Raw genomic sequence first — 17,205 nt, forward strand, 5'->3', positions numbered from 1 at the left:
GGTGACTCTTCAGGTACTTTGCTCTCCGGACAGCATCATGCGACTGGAAAGAGCGTCTTTGGTTTGTGCCCATTGCACTGCGCGGATTGGTGGACGGCCCTTGCTCTCAGCTGTGCGCTTGTCGGTGTCGCTGTGGCCATCTCCCAGGCGTCTGAATAGCGATGTCGCTTCAACGCGGCCGTTCCGTGTTGCCATTGTGGGCTCTGGGCCGGCGGGATTCTACGCTGCCTCTCGTCTGCTGGCCAAACAACAAAGTGCGGTGGTGGACATGTACGAGAAACTCCCGGTTCCATTTGGTCTGGCTCGGTACGGGGTAGCCCCGGACCACCCTGAGGTGAAGGTAGGTTGCGTAGCAATTGCGGATTTAATAGTGCTTACTGACAGTGTCAATAGAATTGTGAAGAGAAGTTCACAGAGGTTGCATCTTCTCCGCGTTTCAACTTTGTTGGAAACGTCGACCTCGGGAATGATCTACCACTCTCGAGCCTCAAGCCACACTATGACGCCATTCTCTTCGCCTACGGGTCTTCCAAGGACAAGGAATTGGGAATTCCTGGAGAGCAGGCTCTCCGCAGCGTCTACTCGGCGCGTGCTTTTGTCGGCTGGTACAATGGTCTCCCCGAGCACCGCGATCTGGAGCCGGACCTAACCAGCGGAGAAGACGCCGTGATCGTGGGCCAAGGCAACGTGGCGCTCGATGTGGCCAGAATTCTGCTTTCCGACGTGGATGCTCTTCGGAGTACTGATATCGCCGATTATGCTCTACAGACATTGTCCAAGAGCCGTATCAAGCGGGTGCGCGTCGTTGGCCGTCGTGGACCTCTGCAGGTCGCATTCACGATCAAGGAAGCTCGTGAGCTTTTGAAGCTTCCTTCTGTCTCATTTGATCCGATACCAGGGAATATTATGCCCCCAGAATCGGTCATATCTGCCCTTCCCAGAGCACAGAAGCGCCTTATGCAGCTGCTTGCCAAGGGCTCCACAAATGACCCCAAGACGGCAACCAAGTCCTGGTCTCTCGACTTCCTCCTTGCGCCAGAATGCCTGCACTGGTCGCCTATGTATCCCTATCATCTATCACATGCCAAGTTCTCCCGCAACGAGCTTGACCCATCCGACCCGTACAATCCCAGCTCCAAAGTCTCCCCCAAGCTAATGTCCAGCGGGAAACGCGCTCAGGTCAACATCCCTGCCAGCGTATTCTTCCGTAGTGTCGGGTACAAGTCGCTACCGCTGCCGGGGCTTGAAGACCTTGGGATTCAGTTTGACGCCAACCGTGGCGTGATACCCAACGATGGATTTGGCCGCGTTACTAGCCTCTCGAACTCGGGGGAGCCCCAGCAGCTACCTGATGGCTCGCTCATCTCCACCGTACCTGGACTATACTGTGCTGGCTGGGTTAAGCGCGGTCCAACTGGCGTGATTGCCTCGACTATGACCGACGCCTTCACCACCGCCGATGCAATTGTTAGAGACCTAGCAGACAGTCATAATTCCCTGCTGCATGCACCTGGCCAAAGCAGTGGGCTAGGCTGGGATGGGGTACGGGATGAGGCTGAGGCTCGTGGTCTCCGCGCGACATCGTGGCAAGACTGGGAGCGCATCGATGCTGCGGAGCGGGAGTGTGGTCAGAAAAAGGGCAAAGTCCGGGATAAGTTTGGACGAGTACAAGAGATGTTGGATGTCATATTAAAGTAAATAATATTTCTTGTACTGATAGTTAGTAGAGCTCATTGTCCATCATCACTCATGTAAAGCAGACTCTCCGCCTCTTCTCACCCGTCCACTTCAAATTCAGCCTCATTTCATCGCATCTCATTCAGATCCTACATTCCACATACGCTATCCGCCACAGGCACAAAAGTCGCCTCGACGCGTCCCAGCTGCACAGCCATACCATCAGTAAGCTGGTTCATGGCATTGAGGCCGATGTTGAATCCGCCCGGTGCCGCATCAATGGCCAAGACATGAAGAGAACGGCTAATCTTGCCGGACGTATAGTGCAGCCGGTAGCATTTGCCGCAGTTAGGGCTGTCCCAGCCTTTGACAGTGGGCGCCCCTCCAATCAGCGGGAATGTGGGCAGCGACTTAAAGTTGGTATAGCCTAGCCCTTCAAGGCCATTCACTCCATTCGAGCAGGCGACAGTGTTGAGCGACGAAGATCCAACGTCGTACTTGGGATCATACGAGACGGAGACCGACTTGGGAGCGACAGCTTCTGTTGTCTCGTCCCGGGTGGTGGGGGCAGCGCTGGCAAGAGTCGCCAAGAGGGCGCAGGTGAAGATCTTGATGGACTTCATGGTAGAGAATAGGTTGGTTCAAAAGGTCAAGGATGTGAGTGATAAGAGGGGTTTTTCGGTGGTGGTGGTTATTGACGTTCCCCCGAGAGCTTTTTATATATTTCTCCGAAATCAACCCTCCCAGCGTTAGCAACTACTATCGGCTCAAGTTGCTACATCTGACATTTCTGAGAATCCAATTATAGTTGCAGTCAGCATGAGATTCCAAGGCTACCTTCACAGGGCCCGCCATCTGGAGAAACCGGTGCAATGAGGTGAGACCAATGTGCGGGGAATACGGGTACCAGCGGGCTACCAAGTGAGACAATCTGGCTCTTGTGCAGGACGAGGGAAGTACAACGCATCACTTCCTGGGTGAAATTTCGGAATTCCATTCCATGCCACCGTAGACTTGCACACGCGGGTTTATGGCCGCAGCTCAGGTTACAATGTCCAGGTCTCTGGAATGAGGAAATTGTATACTTAACTCATTCAAAGTTTTGAGATGTGACTAGCCTGAAAACAGATCTGTAGTACACTATATAGACTAAAATCCATCTGAAAAAGTTTCTTTTTGAAAAAAAAAAAAAACTTCCAGAAAAAGAAAAAGTATCCAAATCCAGTCTACTTTATGAGACAAAAAGATCGTCCCCGGGAAGGCTCGAACTTCCAACCTCCTGATTAACAGTCAGACGCGCTAACCAATTGCGCCACGGAGACGACTATTGATTGGAAATATATTAGGAATGCCTCTCAAACAAATCGTTATTATCCCATCTCACGTGGACGAAGAAGCGTCCTATAAATCAGGACCGGGTATATCCCTGTTGGCAAGGGCTAGCATAACTGGGCTATTGGATAGCGTGGCGTTCACGGTTACTGGATGCGGAGAAAAAGGCGGGCCGAAATGGAAGAGCAGAGAATGAAGTTGGTTCATTCCTACAATTATGACCGATGGCAATGAATAGAGCAAGCAGCCTTTATCGCCTCAGGTCGAATCGATAAGAAAGAAGTATGCATTTGGAAGCTCCTCGTGGCCAGTATTGGAACGGGGCTTAGTTGGGGGGTCTAGTTCGCGCGAGCTGCAGATGTTGACCCCACATCGCTCTTGCTTCTATAAACAGCCTCTTGCTCAAAGAAATGCAACGCTTGCTTAGAGGTCAGCTCTGAGTGGGAGAGCTTGTCATTTATGGTCAATCGCCGCCGGTATGTGGTAGGGGGCGCCATTGGGGTTACCCAGCAGCCTGTTCATCTACTCCATACCTCCTCAAACCTCCGCTCGATTGAATGAATCGGCTCGCAATGATAAAGGCCACCAGTCGTATCACTCAGAGCCTGTGTAGACGGCATAGCCTTAACCGAGTTGGATGACTGGCAGCTTAGGTTTGAGCGTGTCGGCGACGTAGTTTCAAGGGCTCCTTGGTGATCACCTCCGTGGAGACATAACCGTCGATAGATACGTAGAAGCGGAAAATCCTCAACTTCCAATATCGCAGTCGGTTCCCGTGGGACGCGCACCGAGCGAAACTGTCCGGCACTAGCGAAGTCCCAGGGAGACCGGATGAAGCGATCTGGTTCCTCAGAGTGCTCGAGCGCGTAAAACACTGGAAGATCGATCAATCAAACGTGCGAAATGTCCATCTTCCTCCTTGATGGTACTCTCGATCACGAGCTCGCTGATAATGCTTGCGGCTGTAGAGAAACATGCACACACTCGCTGGAAGAAAAAGACCCGATGACAACGGCAGGCAGGCATCGAGCGGCTCTCAGACCTCCAGGATACATACAGATCCTGGAGTAGATACTAACTAATTTAAACGTGTTGGCCAACTATCGCTATAAATTGCCCTAGTAACTGACTTTAGGGGCCGAAACAAAAGCATAATTTTTTCAACCCCTGCCCTGCTCTGTATGCAATGCCAACTCTTTCTCCGCACTTGCCAGACTACTGGAACATGGGGCCGCTAAATGCACAATTATTGAAATCGCTTCTGTTTTGGAAAACTGAAGTTGCTGATGGTAGCGTGTAGCGTGGTAGCCGACGGCCAATGACTAGTCTGTTGGTTATTTGTAAAGAACCAATACCCGACCGAGAAAACCCTATATAGCCAGCTCCAACAACAAGTCCCTCATTATACGTTGCCTTTTGCTTGAGTTCTCCCCTCTCACCTGGACCGGTGTCCTTCCGGGGCCTGCCCTTGCCTCCATCACAGAGCAACACTCCCGTAGTCTGGGCAGGGTGCCTCGAGCGTGGATGTGCTTGAGACCCTCTTAGAAATCAGATATCGCAAACCTTCCGTATATCAACCAATTCACTACAGAAACAAGTCCGGTCATGATTCCAATCCCAATCAGATGTAGCAGTGGGCCAGTTTAAAACCTGTTTGTGCGCAGAAAGTGTGCGAGGCCAGCCCGGAATAATAATCTGCGATGGTCGCCGTCGGCACTGCATCCAATGGCTAGCACGCGGCGGCAGATATCAAAGTTCAAGATCAAACTGGAGATAGTTTAGTTGTAAAAAAACCATCCCCACGGAGAACGAGTCCAGGAACCGCAAGCTGCTAAACTAATAGCCCCATGAATCTTCTCATTGGTGGATCGTCGTGGATCTATTGGCGTAAGATTAGGCCAATACGAGCGCATCCACTTAGTCTGTCGATGGTGCGTTTAGCTCTGTGCATCTTGACATGCGATCTAGGTCTCGAGGCGACGGAAGGCTCCGCGAGCTTGGCCAAATCCTTCAATTATCCCGAGCGATCGTCACCCTATTTTTCTTGAGACCCTAAACAGCTCCATCCAGATCCCCACTATCACCCACACCCAACATAGCGCGCTTTCGATGTGGACAAGGTTCGGCACAGGTTTTCGAATGACCGTGAACAGAGCTCAGGGGACGCGTTTACTGTTGTCCCAATAGGGTATACGGTGCTGACCAAACGCCACTAACTAGCCAACTAGTATCGTCGACCCGGAAGCGCGGATTTCCTGAACAGCTAGTGACCGACAATGGAGAAGTTTTAGACGAAGAAAGGGTACGCTGCGGGCCGATCAACTAACACCGGCACGCTGGTCGTGGCAACTCCCGCGGGATATTCCACAAACAATTAAATATCCAAGGTCCCTCGGCCCATGTTGCTCGTCGCAGCGTTGCAGAATCTTCATCATGGTCATGTTGACCCATCTTCTCCGTTCGCTCGCCCAAGGCCAAGATGGTTCTCTTGCCCGTCGTTGGGAGTTCCAGGAATGGGATCCCCTTGCCGGTACGGACCGATCACTCTTTATTGCCATTGGCACGGTGGCCTTACTCTCTTTGGTCTCAACGCTGTTCCTACTGTCTTTCCTTACCTACCGCTTCATCTATTGGAAGCGCTATTACAAGCACCCATTGGCCCAGAACCAATATGTCGTCCTCATCTACAACCTCCTGCTGGTTGACATGCAGCAGTCCATCGCTTTCTTATTGTCCCTCTACTGGGTTTCGAAGGGAAGCGTCCACTTTGGTGAGACAGCCTGCTACCTGCAAGGATGGTGGATTCAGACAGGAGACCCCGGCAGCGGTCTGTTCGTGCTGTCCATTGCTCTTCACACCAGCGCCGTCGTGCTTCGTGGTCGCCAGCTCCCCTATCACATATTTGTCTACGTTGTCATCGGAATCTGGATGTTTATTCTAGTCATCGGCTTCATTCCCGTGGGAATCTGGGGATCAAAGGCCTTCGTCATCTCAGAGGCTGGCTGGGTACGTGGAGATGTTCCTCTTGTTTGTCGTGGCTGTCAGCTAACCTTCTCCCTAGTGTTGGCTGAGCCCAGAGCATGAAGACGAACGTCTCTGGGGCCACTATTTCTGGATCTTCCTCTCCGAATTCGGCACGGTCGTCCTTTACTCGATCATGTTCTTCTGGCTCCGTCGTCGTATGAGGCAGGCCAAGATGCTGCGTCGCGGCCAGCAAGAGAGCCTCCAACGCCTCAACCGGGTTGTTATCTACATGGTCATCTATCCCGTTGTGTATCTTTGCTTGTCGCTGCCACTGTCAGCGGGTCGTATGTCCACCATGCGGGGCGTGCCACCCAGCAGGACCTACTTTGGTATTGCTGGCTGCCTGATGGCGTTCTCGGGATTTGTCGATGTGTCCGTATACACTCTAACTCGTCGTCACCTGTTGATCGACACCGAGCACAGTGACATCGACCCTAACTACGACAACAACACCGACTCCCGCTACCAAACACAGATATCTGCACACCCCAAGTCCCGTAAGGTATTCGGTATCACCTCTCGCTTGAACACGCGGTTCCGTCAGAATCCTAAGACCGTCGACATGGACGATACGCAAAGCCCTCTGGGCGGCTCTACGGAGAACATCGTTCCTAACAAGGATGTTGAACTTCATAACTTCCACGGCGTGTATCAACAGACAACCATTGAGATCATGCACGAGCCCGCCACTTCAGCAGAGTCGGTCGAGCATCCCGAGCGCAGGAGTTCATAATTCCCCATCCATTCGCGTCAATGACCATTCGTTGTACATTCTGTATCTACTTTACGCAGTTTATGCCTATCACCTACTGGTTACTTACTTTAATATATGAAATCTATATTTAATAATTCGATTCATCCACGCACGATTGTGCAGAATCTTCACCCTCCCTTCCCCCTGTAAATAATAGCACGTGGGATTTAGCGACTAGTTACCGACCTGCCTCGGTACCGACGACCCAGGATAGTTCTTCACAAGATACCACCGGCAATGATATCGTTGATCTGCAATATGGATCCTAAGATCCAGGATGGTGCTATTTCTCGTCCCATTGCGTCCAGAATCTGTCCAATAACTTTTTGGACATCGGCACTGGCGCGCTTTTTGGTTATGAGCCATTGCTTAGCTGGTGGAGTGGTGGAGCGGTGGAGCTGCTTAACAGTGGAGCCTAGCTTTTAGCCAGAAGACGATCTTGGAAGCTTCCCACTCTGGAACTCTGAAAAAAGGACCTTTTAATTTGTGGGCCGTTTTGCTCATGCAAAGGCGTTTCTTAGCTAGCCACTTCTGGGGCTTCCTCCGGGTGGCAGATCCCATGTTGGCGGAGACCGTGCCCGCCTTCCCCGAAATGGTAATCGGTTGAGCCCTCGCACTTATATCTCCTGAAAGGATGAGAGGATTGAAGAGCTTTTTGAAGGAGAACCTGGTAGCAGATACTCTGGTGAATGAGAATATACCGAGACAAGGTTGTACATGGGTTGTAGGGTTGACTGAATACCGACATGGACGTTCGGGGTCTTACATGTGAATTCTCGAAGATCAGGAGAGAAACTTTCCGAATCAAATTTACAGGAGTCAAAGTTACTCAAGCGTTACAATCTAAGCAATATTGGGTTGGACTTATGAAGCTTGGCATTTTTTTAATCATTAGATCTAGAATATGGGAGCCTGTGACATTGTGTCCGATAATGACCGCATTCGAGGCCAGAACCGGCTGCTTTTCCACCCGTAACTTCGAAGAGCGAGCCGCCGCCTTGACTGCCCACCACCCTGTACCATCAACTAAGGTCTGCAATGTTAGTCGTTGTTGGTTCTCGACTTCAACAGTTGCTCTCCTCGTTTCCACTCGCCGCCAAAACGACGTCGAAAATGGGTTACTTTGCCGGTAGTCATCAGCGGAATCAACAGCGTCGTTTCTTTGGTTTATAAGGTGTGCAATGTGTAGCTTCGGTAGGCTTAAAAAATGACGACGTTTTGCCGGATGTACACCTAGGCTCGGTAATTCAGATTAAACTAGCGGTCCTAAACGAATAGACTCATTCCTAGGAGGGGCGGGTATGCCACAACATCTGCCCAGAAGCAGCCCCTGAGAGGATACAGTACTGAAAGTGACCCAGGGAACCAAAACAGCCCCCAAAAAAGCAGCAGAAACTGGGATAGAGGGACTAGATTCAAAGCATTGCGCTGACAGACGCCTAGGCCAGCCACACTGGGTAATTTCAGGGTCACCTCACGCGGTCCGCCATCCAACACCGTTTGAGAGGTAGATCCAAAGATAGCTTGCAGAATGGCAGATACTTGCCTGAAGGAGAAAAAGGCAGTGTTAGGTTTGAGGAACGAGAAAGACAATTGAGGCGGTGCAAGCCCTGCTACAACCGCCGCGACTTGGTTAACCAAGAATATACTAGTCATGAAATCGGAACTACTCGTAGTGACCAAGCAGACCCCTGGGCGACTAATTCCATACCTCCATATGCCCTGACCCCGGTTCTGCGGTTCGTCCGACACGCTGTTGGTTACACGCCGGAGGCGCGGCACTCCAGCCTCCAAAAATCAAAGTTGTAGGCTTTCGCCACAACAGTCTGTTACGAGCTCCCGGAAGGCAGATATAGAGAGATATTCTACGGTCATGCTGAATCGAGTAGGTACTTACGTAGGCTGCCATTTCGATACAATGACCTTGTGCTGAGATCGAGTGTTGCACAAACGTTGGCCCGTTTCGCCCGACCTCGGCCATGCAAAGAGAGCCAAGATCATGCCTGCATGGCAGCGGTTTATATAAAAACAAACAGGTTGTAGTTGTGTAACTAACGGGGCCAATCTGAGACACCAGCAACAGGTCTTATATCTCTAACCCCTCGCCCCCCTCCGGATCGTGAAGTTTACGGCCACCTCCCCAAACCATGTCCGTATATCCCTCGTTATGGGTCCTGGGGGCCCTCTCAGCCTTGGCCCAGGTGGAAGTTTTCACTCCTCCAGGACAGACTGATATCACATACAGCGTCAACATCCCCAAGGACACCGCGACATCTGGTTCGGGGCCCGTTTACTTCCAACTCAAATCCACGAGTCCCGTCCAGTGGTTTGCATGGGGCCAGGGCGACCAAATGCAAGGTGCAAACATTTTCGTGGTGTATGCCTCGAGCGACGGTCATAATGTGACGGTATCTCCTCGGCTGGGCGACGGCCACTTCGAGCCACTATACAACCAAGACGCGCGGGTTTCGCTCCTCGACGGTAGCGGGGTGAAGGATGGAACCATCACGGCCAATATTCGATGCGACACCTGCACTTCCTGGTCAGATGGAAGTGCAAACGTCACCAGCACCGCCAGTCCCTACATCTGGGCCGTGAAATTTGGGCCGCCGCTAAACACCAGCGACGTGAGCGCGACCATCGCCAAACATGATGATATGGGAGGTGCTACCGTCAACATGAGAAAAGCCACCGGCGGCCACCTCGCCAACCCATTTTCCGATACGGCCGACTCCAGCGCAGCAGAGGCTGTCGGGTCACCGTTTGACATCGAGTCAATATATCGGCAACGGATCGCCCACGCTGTGCTGATGATTATCGCGTTTGTGGTCTTCTTTCCGGTCTTTGCTCTGGGGTTGCATCTTTTCCCGGCCTCGTGGACGGTGCGGATCCATGGTCTCGCGCAGATTTTCGCCCTGATGATATCCATTGCCGGGATGGGTCTGGGGGTTTCCATGGCGCACGCGTTCGAGATGCTTCCCCACCACCACCCGATCATTGGCCTCGTGGTCGTGAGTGGACTGGTTCTAATCCAACCCCTCATGGGCCTTCTTCAGCACCGGCATTTCCGCAAGACGGGCGGCAAGAGCGCCTTTGCCTATCTGCACCGGTGGTTTGGCCGTGCGATGATTGTTTTGGGGATTGTCAATGGGGGCTTGGGATTCCGCATGACTAGAGAGGCCAACCCGGGGGCAGCGCCTCGGGCAGTAATCATTGCGTACAGTGTCGTGGCAGGCGTCGTGGGCGTGGGATATGTGTTGGTGGTGGGCGAACGTACTAGGCCGCGGGCCGATTAGTTTTCCTGTGACATCATGATCGTCTTCACCAAAGACCAGTTCGTTAATGACGTTGGGCCCCTGAGCCCGGAGAACAAACATTCCCCCGATTTCTCACTCAACCTCTCCCTCCTAGATGGCCATACAATGCCATTGCACACGGTCGCCCTCGGCGCCGCTTTGACTCCCACCGTTCTACATACCCTCATCAATCATGTAAGTCTCATGCTCGGCAAGGAGGCCATGTACTGATCCCGTGCCCCCGCAACCCGGCAGTACCTGCATCGCAAGTCCCTCCGCAATCAGCCCTCCGTCCACATCACCTACGATGAAGGCATCCAGATTATCCGCAAATTCCTGGCCTACGCCTCCAAGCACCCGCTCGAGGATCTCCAATCCTTTACGCGTCAGTCGGTGCCGAGCCCCCACTGGGTGAAGACCGAGACCGTGACGATCCCAGAGGAATCCTTGTCGGCGGCTGCAGATGCGCTCTCCAAACAGCTGGGTCCCAGAGGCATTGCGCGGGTGGGAGGTGAGAAGTGGTGGCAATGGCGGGGGCCGTCCGGAGAGCTGAAGGGGGAGTCGATTGAGACGCGCAGTGACTACAACAACTCCAAGAAGTCGGGCCAGCGCAACAAGCGCATCATGCTGTATATCCACGGCGGTGCCTACTTCTTTGGGAGCGTGGACACCCATCGGTATATGCTGCAGCGCCATGCGCGAAAGCTGAAGGGCCGCGTCTATGCGCCGGATTATCGGTTGGCACCGCAGTTCCCTTTTCCATGTGCGCTCCATGATTCCCTGGCGACATATCTCTGGCTGCTGGAAACATACGAGCCCAAGGAAATCATCATTGCTGGGGACTCCGCGGGCGGCGGGTTGGCCTTGTCGATGCTAGTCATCATGCGCGATCAGGGTATCCCTTTACCGGCGGGAGCAATTCTGATCTCCCCTTGGGCAGATCTAACGCATTCCTTCCCGAGCATTGTTGCGGACAATCCCGGGGACTATATCCCTCCGTATGGATTCAGGCACAAACCGTCCGTTGCCTGGCCTCCACCCAACGCCGACGAGATTCTCAAGATCAAGAGGCTATCTCGGAAGGAGACAGTGTCCGCTCAGGACGTGGAGAAGGCCGTTCCGGCTGCCGACACCGAAGCAGAGGAGACCGCAGTTCGCGGCTACACCCTCCACGACAAAAAGGCGGCGTCCACAGAGCCTGCGTATCCTGGACAGCAGCAGAATACCGACCCGGCCACCTTGTACACCGAGCCAGACAATATCCACGTTGTCTTAGATGGCAAGACTGTGGAACTCAAGGACCAGATTCAGATGTACACGACCAACCAGCTGATCTCGCATCCTCTTGTCTCGCCCGTCTTGCAACCATCGTTGGGTGGCCTTCCGCCTCTGCAAATTCTGAGCGGTGGCGGCGAGACCCTCCGTGATGAGCAGTTCTACCTGGCCCACAAAGCAGCGGATCCGTCTGCGTACCCTCCAAGCGACGTCTACCTCGACGAGTACGACCCAAAGCGAGATATAATCAGCCAGTATAGCCCCACCTATGTGCAGCTTCAAGTGTGGGACAATCTATGCCACGTGGCTCCCACTCTCAGCTTTACAAGACCGGCCAAATACATGTTCCGTTCGATTTCGCAGTTTGGCTCCTGGGCACTGGCGCGTGCTCAACAATCAGAGGTAGAAATTGTGGATGAGAGCGCCCTCTCACCCATCTCGACCAGTGGCTCAGACGACCCGGAAAATCTAGGTTCTGGATTTGATTCCGCTGACAGACTGCCGGTAGACTCTGTGGGAAAGGCTGGAGACCCCTTGCCTGCGTTCTACAAGTACATGATCCGTCAGAGAGTCGACAAACGCGGGCGTATCTACCACATGGATCCACCGTCCTCATACCCCGTACTGGATATTCCGCCTGCTCAGGTTGGAGCCATCAATCCAGTGCTCATCCGAAAATGGCTCAATGCCAAGCACGAATGGGACATCAAGTTTGCGAAGGAGAAGCTGCGCTTCCAAGCTCGGCGTATCAAAGAGATGGCGCATGGCTTCCAAGATTTTGAAGGCGAACATCCACCTGCGAGCTCGCTTGCTGCCCGAAGAGCTGCCCCAGGAGTGATCCCGAAACGGCAGGCCAAGAAGAACTACGGTCTGATGCTCTGGAGCGGCTGGGGAAGCAAGCATGATGAACACACGTTGGAAAAGGAGCAACAGGCAGAGAAATCTGGACGGCCGTCTACCCGCACAAGCGTAGATGCTGGGCAGGCTGGCGACTGGTCTAGTGAGCCGTCCAAGAAAGCGCAGCAAGATACCCAAGATCCTTCCGTCAATGGAAAAGCGAAATCTGCCGAGCCTGGAACGGTCACCTGGGATGAGAAGGCGCGTCCAAGCACGGATGCTTTTTCGGGACGGTTCTCTGGTGAAGCTGGCTCAGCATATACACGTCCTGGGTCGGAGAAGAGCGCTGGACCCCTTCTCGTGTTACCAGAGATGGACAACCAGAAGCTCCATCACGAGAACGCTAGTACGCGGGCCCTTTTCCATGCAGCCATGACCTCCGATGTCTCGCTGTCCCTTAGCAAACACCGCCCAGGGTCAGTTAATGGGTCTGTGACTGGTCGCAGCGAGCTCATGTCGGACAATGCTAGTACTATCGGCGGCGACACTGACTCTATGGCCGTGACCAGTGTCGCCCCAGATGCAGCCAGCACGCGCGCTGTAGTCCACGCTAGGGGCATTATCGGTGAGATTAAGGCCAATGATGGCGTTCGCCTGTCCACGGATACTTTGTCTGTCGCTGGCCGGGATTCGATATCGTTGCGACCCGACATGCCGTCGCGAGACGAGTTTAAAAGCGCCGAAGAGCATCTGTAACCGCACACGATTTACAACCATTTATCACCATCTGTATACGATCTTTTTGATTTCCTACCTTCCATCGGCTGCGAGCGCATTTGATCACACCGCGGAAACATTTCATCTGGTTATCCTTCATTGCAGACCCCAGCCACTAAATTGTTGGATATATACGATTTGGGGATTGCGTGGCTGTATTTCCTATCCTAAATTCCTCCATTTGTTAATACCCCATGTTTAGTTTCGCAATCGATCTTGCATCAACTGACTACTACTTCGAACCGGATAAAACCGTCATCGGGGCTGGAGATAGACATTTGATAACACATTATGATACAAGCCGACTTCTCCGTCATACACGTAGTTATACAATGTGGAGCAATTTACAAGGAAAGTGTAATAGCCAGAGCCTAGGCTGTCAGCGCCATTCAAGGCCAATCTTCCGGGCCACCTGTTCCGCGACATCCACAAAAGCCTGGCGTCGCGCACTACGCTCGGCCGTCTCCTCCGCCACAACAGTGGGCATTCCACGATCTGCGTCTTCGCACACCTGTGCATCAAGCGGAATATCACCGAGGAAATCTACACCTAACCGCTTGCACTCGGCCACCACACCACGGTCCTCAGCATGCGCATGACCGCTATGCTCACCGTGCGAGAAGATTCGAGTCTGATGCCCGCACTGCGGACACGCGAAATAGGCCATATTCCGAACCATCCCGAGAACGGGCACATCCATGCGCTGGAACATGCCGAATCCACGCACGGCATCCCGCAGCGCGATGTCTTGTGGCGTCGTCACGATCACTGCCCCATCGATGATGACTTCTTGGTTGATTGTGAGCTGGACGTCGCCTGTGCCTGGTGGAAGATCCAAAACGAGGACATCAAGCGGACCCCATGAGACGGAGTGTAGCAGCTGGTGCATCGCTTTCGTCACCATTAACCCGCGCCAGGAGATCGGGGTTGTATCCATGGGTACTTCGGCGGTTGGGTTGTCGGCTTGTGTTTGGGGGAGGAGGTAGCCCATTGACATGGACTTGAGGCCGTAGTTTGTTAGTGGGAGGAGGCAGTTCTCTGGAATTTTAAAAAAAAATATCAATCTATTGTCATCGTTCGGGCTTGTGAGCCTGTCCAGCAAGGTCGTCTCACTTTCGTCTAAACGAGGTTCGCCTGATAGATTCAGGAGGGTTGGAATAGATGGACCGAAGATGTCGGTGTCGAGGATTCCAGTCCGGATACCGCGGCGAGCAAAGGAGAGGGCGAGATTTACTAATGTTAGGGAACATGTTTTAGCTCTATTACCCCCAAACAGCTCCAGGTTTAAGCAAAAGGTCATTGATTTGGGGGAAGATAACAAGCAATTAAAAATAAAAAGAAATAACCAACCCGCGACAGTCGACTTGCCCACCCCTCCCTTGGCCGAGGAAACAGCAACCACTTTCTTGACATCTCGGATCTTGCGCTTCTCAGGCAATCCACGCCGGCGAGGAAAAGATGGTGGTGTGCCAGAGCGTGGAAGTCCCTTACAGTAATGTGTGAGTGCGAGTTATATGACGGGAACTGGAGAGCACACTTACTAGGGGATTGTCATGCTGGAGAACTCGCACTGTGGAAAAGACCCTCCCACGCACTAGGGATACACCACCTGGTGATAGTATCATGTTAGCCAGGATACTCTGTAAGGCAAGATCCTGAGTAAAGTGTGAGATAAAAGACGTGAGAGTCACGAATGAAGAGGGAACAAAGGCGTGGATGAACAGGAGAAGTGACGAAAACCAACGGATAGGATGAAGCCAAAGGCCTGATTCTGCCAGCCAGTAGATAGACACCGCCCTAACCGCCGCCCGCCTAGTCCTAATGGGGATGATTTGGCCGCGATCCGCTTATCGCAAACCAAAAAAAGAAAAAACCGAACTCGAGCTTTCCTTCCATCAACCATGGCGCCAGGCAAGACACATCCAGGACGGTCGCTGGCAGACCAGCTGGCGGATCTGGAAGATCCGACTCCCAAGGGTAAGCAACAGCATGTCTTACTTTTTTCTCACTGGGGGACATCGATAGCTGACATGGGAACCCAGATTTCGATCCCGAGGATCTTGATGACCGTGGCGGTCAGTCCAGCGATGAAGAGACTGGCAATCCGTCAGATCTAAATGCTGGCCGAGAGCATTATCAAGCAGTCGGGTGAGTAGAGTGACTTACCAAAGCAAAACAAAACCATAGAGGGCTGATGAGGGCGAAACAGAAAAGCAAAGCTGCGGAAGCAGGACCCGGTTGCACTGGGAAAACAATACGCAGGAGCACGGGTTAGCCGGCATGCCCTTGAGGCAGATAGCGATGATGATCCATTTGCGGCACTTACCGATGAGAGTGATCAAAGCGTCAGTGATGAGATTGAGTCCTCGAACGAGGAGTCGTCCACTGGCCCCAGTGGGTCAGAAGATGGGACAGAGGAGCACAACTCAAAGACCGGCCAAATAGGTGGGGCATCCACGCTACCGAAAAAGAAGGCTTCGAAAAACAAAGAAACAACCGTGACATCACAATCCCCGTCAAGGTACCAGATAGCATCGTCGCACAGCTCGTCCACGAGCCGAGGAAAAGAGGACCTCACCACCTCGGCGGATGAGTCCGACTCAGAATCGGCGCTTCTCGCCCCCATATTGGATGACGAGCTCGACATTGTCGGGGATGGGGGTATCATCGGGGATCAGCTCGGTGAGGTTGTCGAGGACGTCGAAATGGAAGACTTCGACGTAGACCCAGAGGCTGCCCTGGCAGAGGTACGGGATGAAGATGTACCGAGCGAAGAGGATGATCAGCCGGGAGCACAGGCAGAGGATGGCGATGCGGAAGGTATGGACGATGATGAAGATGAGCAGCTCAACAAGAAAAGCAGCAAGAGGGTCCATTTCGAGAAGTCTCGGTCGAACGAAACGAAGGATGATCGGGAAGAGTTACGAAAGCTGATGGCATCGGATCAGAAGACCATCGCGGCAACGATCTCGCAAGCGGCCAAGGCAGATGCGGCAAAGGGGAGGGCAGTTAGGGAGCAACGTACAGTGTTTGACGCGTTGTTGAACACGAGAATCAAGCTTCAGAAAGGGTTGACGGTGATGAACGAAGCGGTCGTGGTGATTGGGGAAGAGGATGATGGGGCGGAAGGAGAAAGGGAAAAGGAAAAGGAAGGGAACGGGGAGGCAATCAAGTCAGCTGAATCGGCGGCCCTCGCCCTATGGTCTACGCTGGAGGAGCTACGGCTCGCATTGACGGATTCCCACGCCAAAGACGAGACCAAAAAACGCAAGAGGCCTTCCTCTATCTCTTCAACGTCCTCCTCTGCATCCCTCTGGGCACGCATGGAGGAGTTGGAGTCCGAGTCTCGCTCCCATCGTCGTGCTGTGCTCGATAAGTGGTCTGCCAAAGTGCGAGGCGCCTCCAACTCTCTCCCCAATGCTCGAGGCAAGCTTCTGGGCTCTGCCTCTGGCCAACAAACCATCACTGCCGTCCTCGATGCGCACATTGCCACAGAAATCGGAGAGCACGCGTCCAAACGTTCTCGCCAGTCAGATGGTCACCATGAGCCTGTTTACGACGACACCATTTTCTACCAGTCCCTTCTTCGAGACCTCGTGGAGCAACGAATGTCCTCCTCGGACGCCATGACCAACGGTCTCGATACCCTCCACCAACTGCCGTCTCGCCTGCCCATCCACCCCGTCACGGGTATGCGCAACGATAAGGTGAAGCGAGACGTCGACACTCGCGCCTCCAAAGGCCGCAAGATGCGATTCAATGTTCACGAGAAGCTGCAGAACTTCATGGCTCCGGAAGATCGTGGGGCTTGGGGTACTGGGGCCCGCGACGAGTTTTTCGCCTCTCTGCTTGGCAAGACAGCCAGTGGCCTACTGGGTGAGGGAGAGGAGAGTGCCAGCGGCGAAGACAGTGATGATGATCGTGAAGAGAGCGGATTGAGACTGTTTCGAAAATGATCAGTCTACAGGCCTCCTTGTCTTGTCTTGTGTATAGATAGCGATTATGTATGTCCATAATACTGATCCGAGAGCTTGTATACAGGCTTTTCATTGTACTGCAAGCAGTATAATCAACTTTATCCATTGACTTTGCTATGCCAGACTTCGAGACTGCCATCTTCGTTCTGCCACTTTACCCGTACGGGAAGCTAACGAGTTCACGGTCGCGTGCCTGGACAACTAACGTGGTCGACACCGTCGAGATTGGCTGTATCTTCGTGAGATTCCAAGTTGT

General features: G+C 53.1%; 7 protein-coding genes and 1 non-coding gene across 8 annotated transcripts; 5 read left to right on the forward strand and 3 right to left on the reverse strand.

The window, feature by feature from the left end:
• Positions 1–37: 37 nt before the first annotated feature.
• PFLUO_LOCUS4106 (NADPH-adrenodoxin reductase) lies at positions 38–1,698 on the forward strand (the record flags this gene model as incomplete). Its single annotated transcript, XM_073781424.1, has 2 exons — positions 38–340; positions 394–1,698. 2 exons carry the CDS (start codon positions 38–40, stop codon positions 1,696–1,698), a joined length of 1,608 nt encoding a protein of 535 aa, XP_073638180.1.
• Positions 1,699–1,805: 107 nt separating this feature from the next.
• PFLUO_LOCUS4107 (uncharacterized protein) lies at positions 1,806–2,300 on the reverse strand (the record flags this gene model as incomplete). Its single annotated transcript, XM_073781425.1, is given in 2 exon segments — positions 1,806–1,826; positions 1,842–2,300. 2 exon segments carry the CDS (start codon positions 2,298–2,300, stop codon positions 1,806–1,808), a joined length of 480 nt encoding a protein of 159 aa, XP_073638181.1.
• A 625-nt stretch (positions 2,301–2,925) lies between these two features.
• Positions 2,926–2,999, reverse strand: PFLUO_LOCUS4108. The gene has a single exon. It is a non-coding gene; the product is annotated as a tRNA-Asn (tRNA).
• Positions 3,000–5,442: 2,443 nt separating this feature from the next.
• Positions 5,443–6,766, forward strand: PFLUO_LOCUS4109 (uncharacterized protein; the record flags this gene model as incomplete). The annotated part of the gene is made up of 2 exons (XM_073781426.1): positions 5,443–6,015; positions 6,071–6,766. 2 exons carry the CDS (start codon positions 5,443–5,445, stop codon positions 6,764–6,766), a joined length of 1,269 nt encoding a protein of 422 aa, XP_073638182.1.
• A 2,168-nt stretch (positions 6,767–8,934) lies between these two features.
• On the forward strand, positions 8,935–10,083 carry PFLUO_LOCUS4110 (uncharacterized protein; the record flags this gene model as incomplete). The annotated part of the gene is made up of 1 exon (XM_073781427.1): positions 8,935–10,083. One exon carries the CDS (start codon positions 8,935–8,937, stop codon positions 10,081–10,083), a length of 1,149 nt encoding a protein of 382 aa, XP_073638183.1.
• Positions 10,084–10,209: 126 nt separating this feature from the next.
• On the forward strand, positions 10,210–12,951 carry PFLUO_LOCUS4111 (uncharacterized protein; the record flags this gene model as incomplete). Its single annotated transcript, XM_073781428.1, has 2 exons — positions 10,210–10,278; positions 10,339–12,951. 2 exons carry the CDS (start codon positions 10,210–10,212, stop codon positions 12,949–12,951), a joined length of 2,682 nt encoding a protein of 893 aa, XP_073638184.1.
• A 400-nt stretch (positions 12,952–13,351) lies between these two features.
• On the reverse strand, positions 13,352–13,969 carry PFLUO_LOCUS4112 (uncharacterized protein; the record flags this gene model as incomplete). The annotated part of the gene is made up of 1 exon (XM_073781429.1): positions 13,352–13,969. The coding sequence occupies one exon, from the start codon at positions 13,967–13,969 to the stop codon at positions 13,352–13,354; it is 618 nt and encodes a 205-aa protein (XP_073638185.1).
• A 904-nt stretch (positions 13,970–14,873) lies between these two features.
• Positions 14,874–16,928, forward strand: PFLUO_LOCUS4113 (rRNA-processing protein bfr2; the record flags this gene model as incomplete). Its single annotated transcript, XM_073781430.1, has 3 exons — positions 14,874–14,949; positions 15,015–15,120; positions 15,182–16,928. 3 exons carry the CDS (start codon positions 14,874–14,876, stop codon positions 16,926–16,928), a joined length of 1,929 nt encoding a protein of 642 aa, XP_073638186.1.
• Positions 16,929–17,205: the final 277 nt, after the last annotated feature.

This window comes from Penicillium psychrofluorescens (genome assembly GCF_964197705.1).
Source record: "Penicillium psychrofluorescens genome assembly, chromosome: 2".
NCBI classification, from domain to species: domain Eukaryota; kingdom Fungi; phylum Ascomycota; class Eurotiomycetes; order Eurotiales; family Aspergillaceae; genus Penicillium; species Penicillium psychrofluorescens.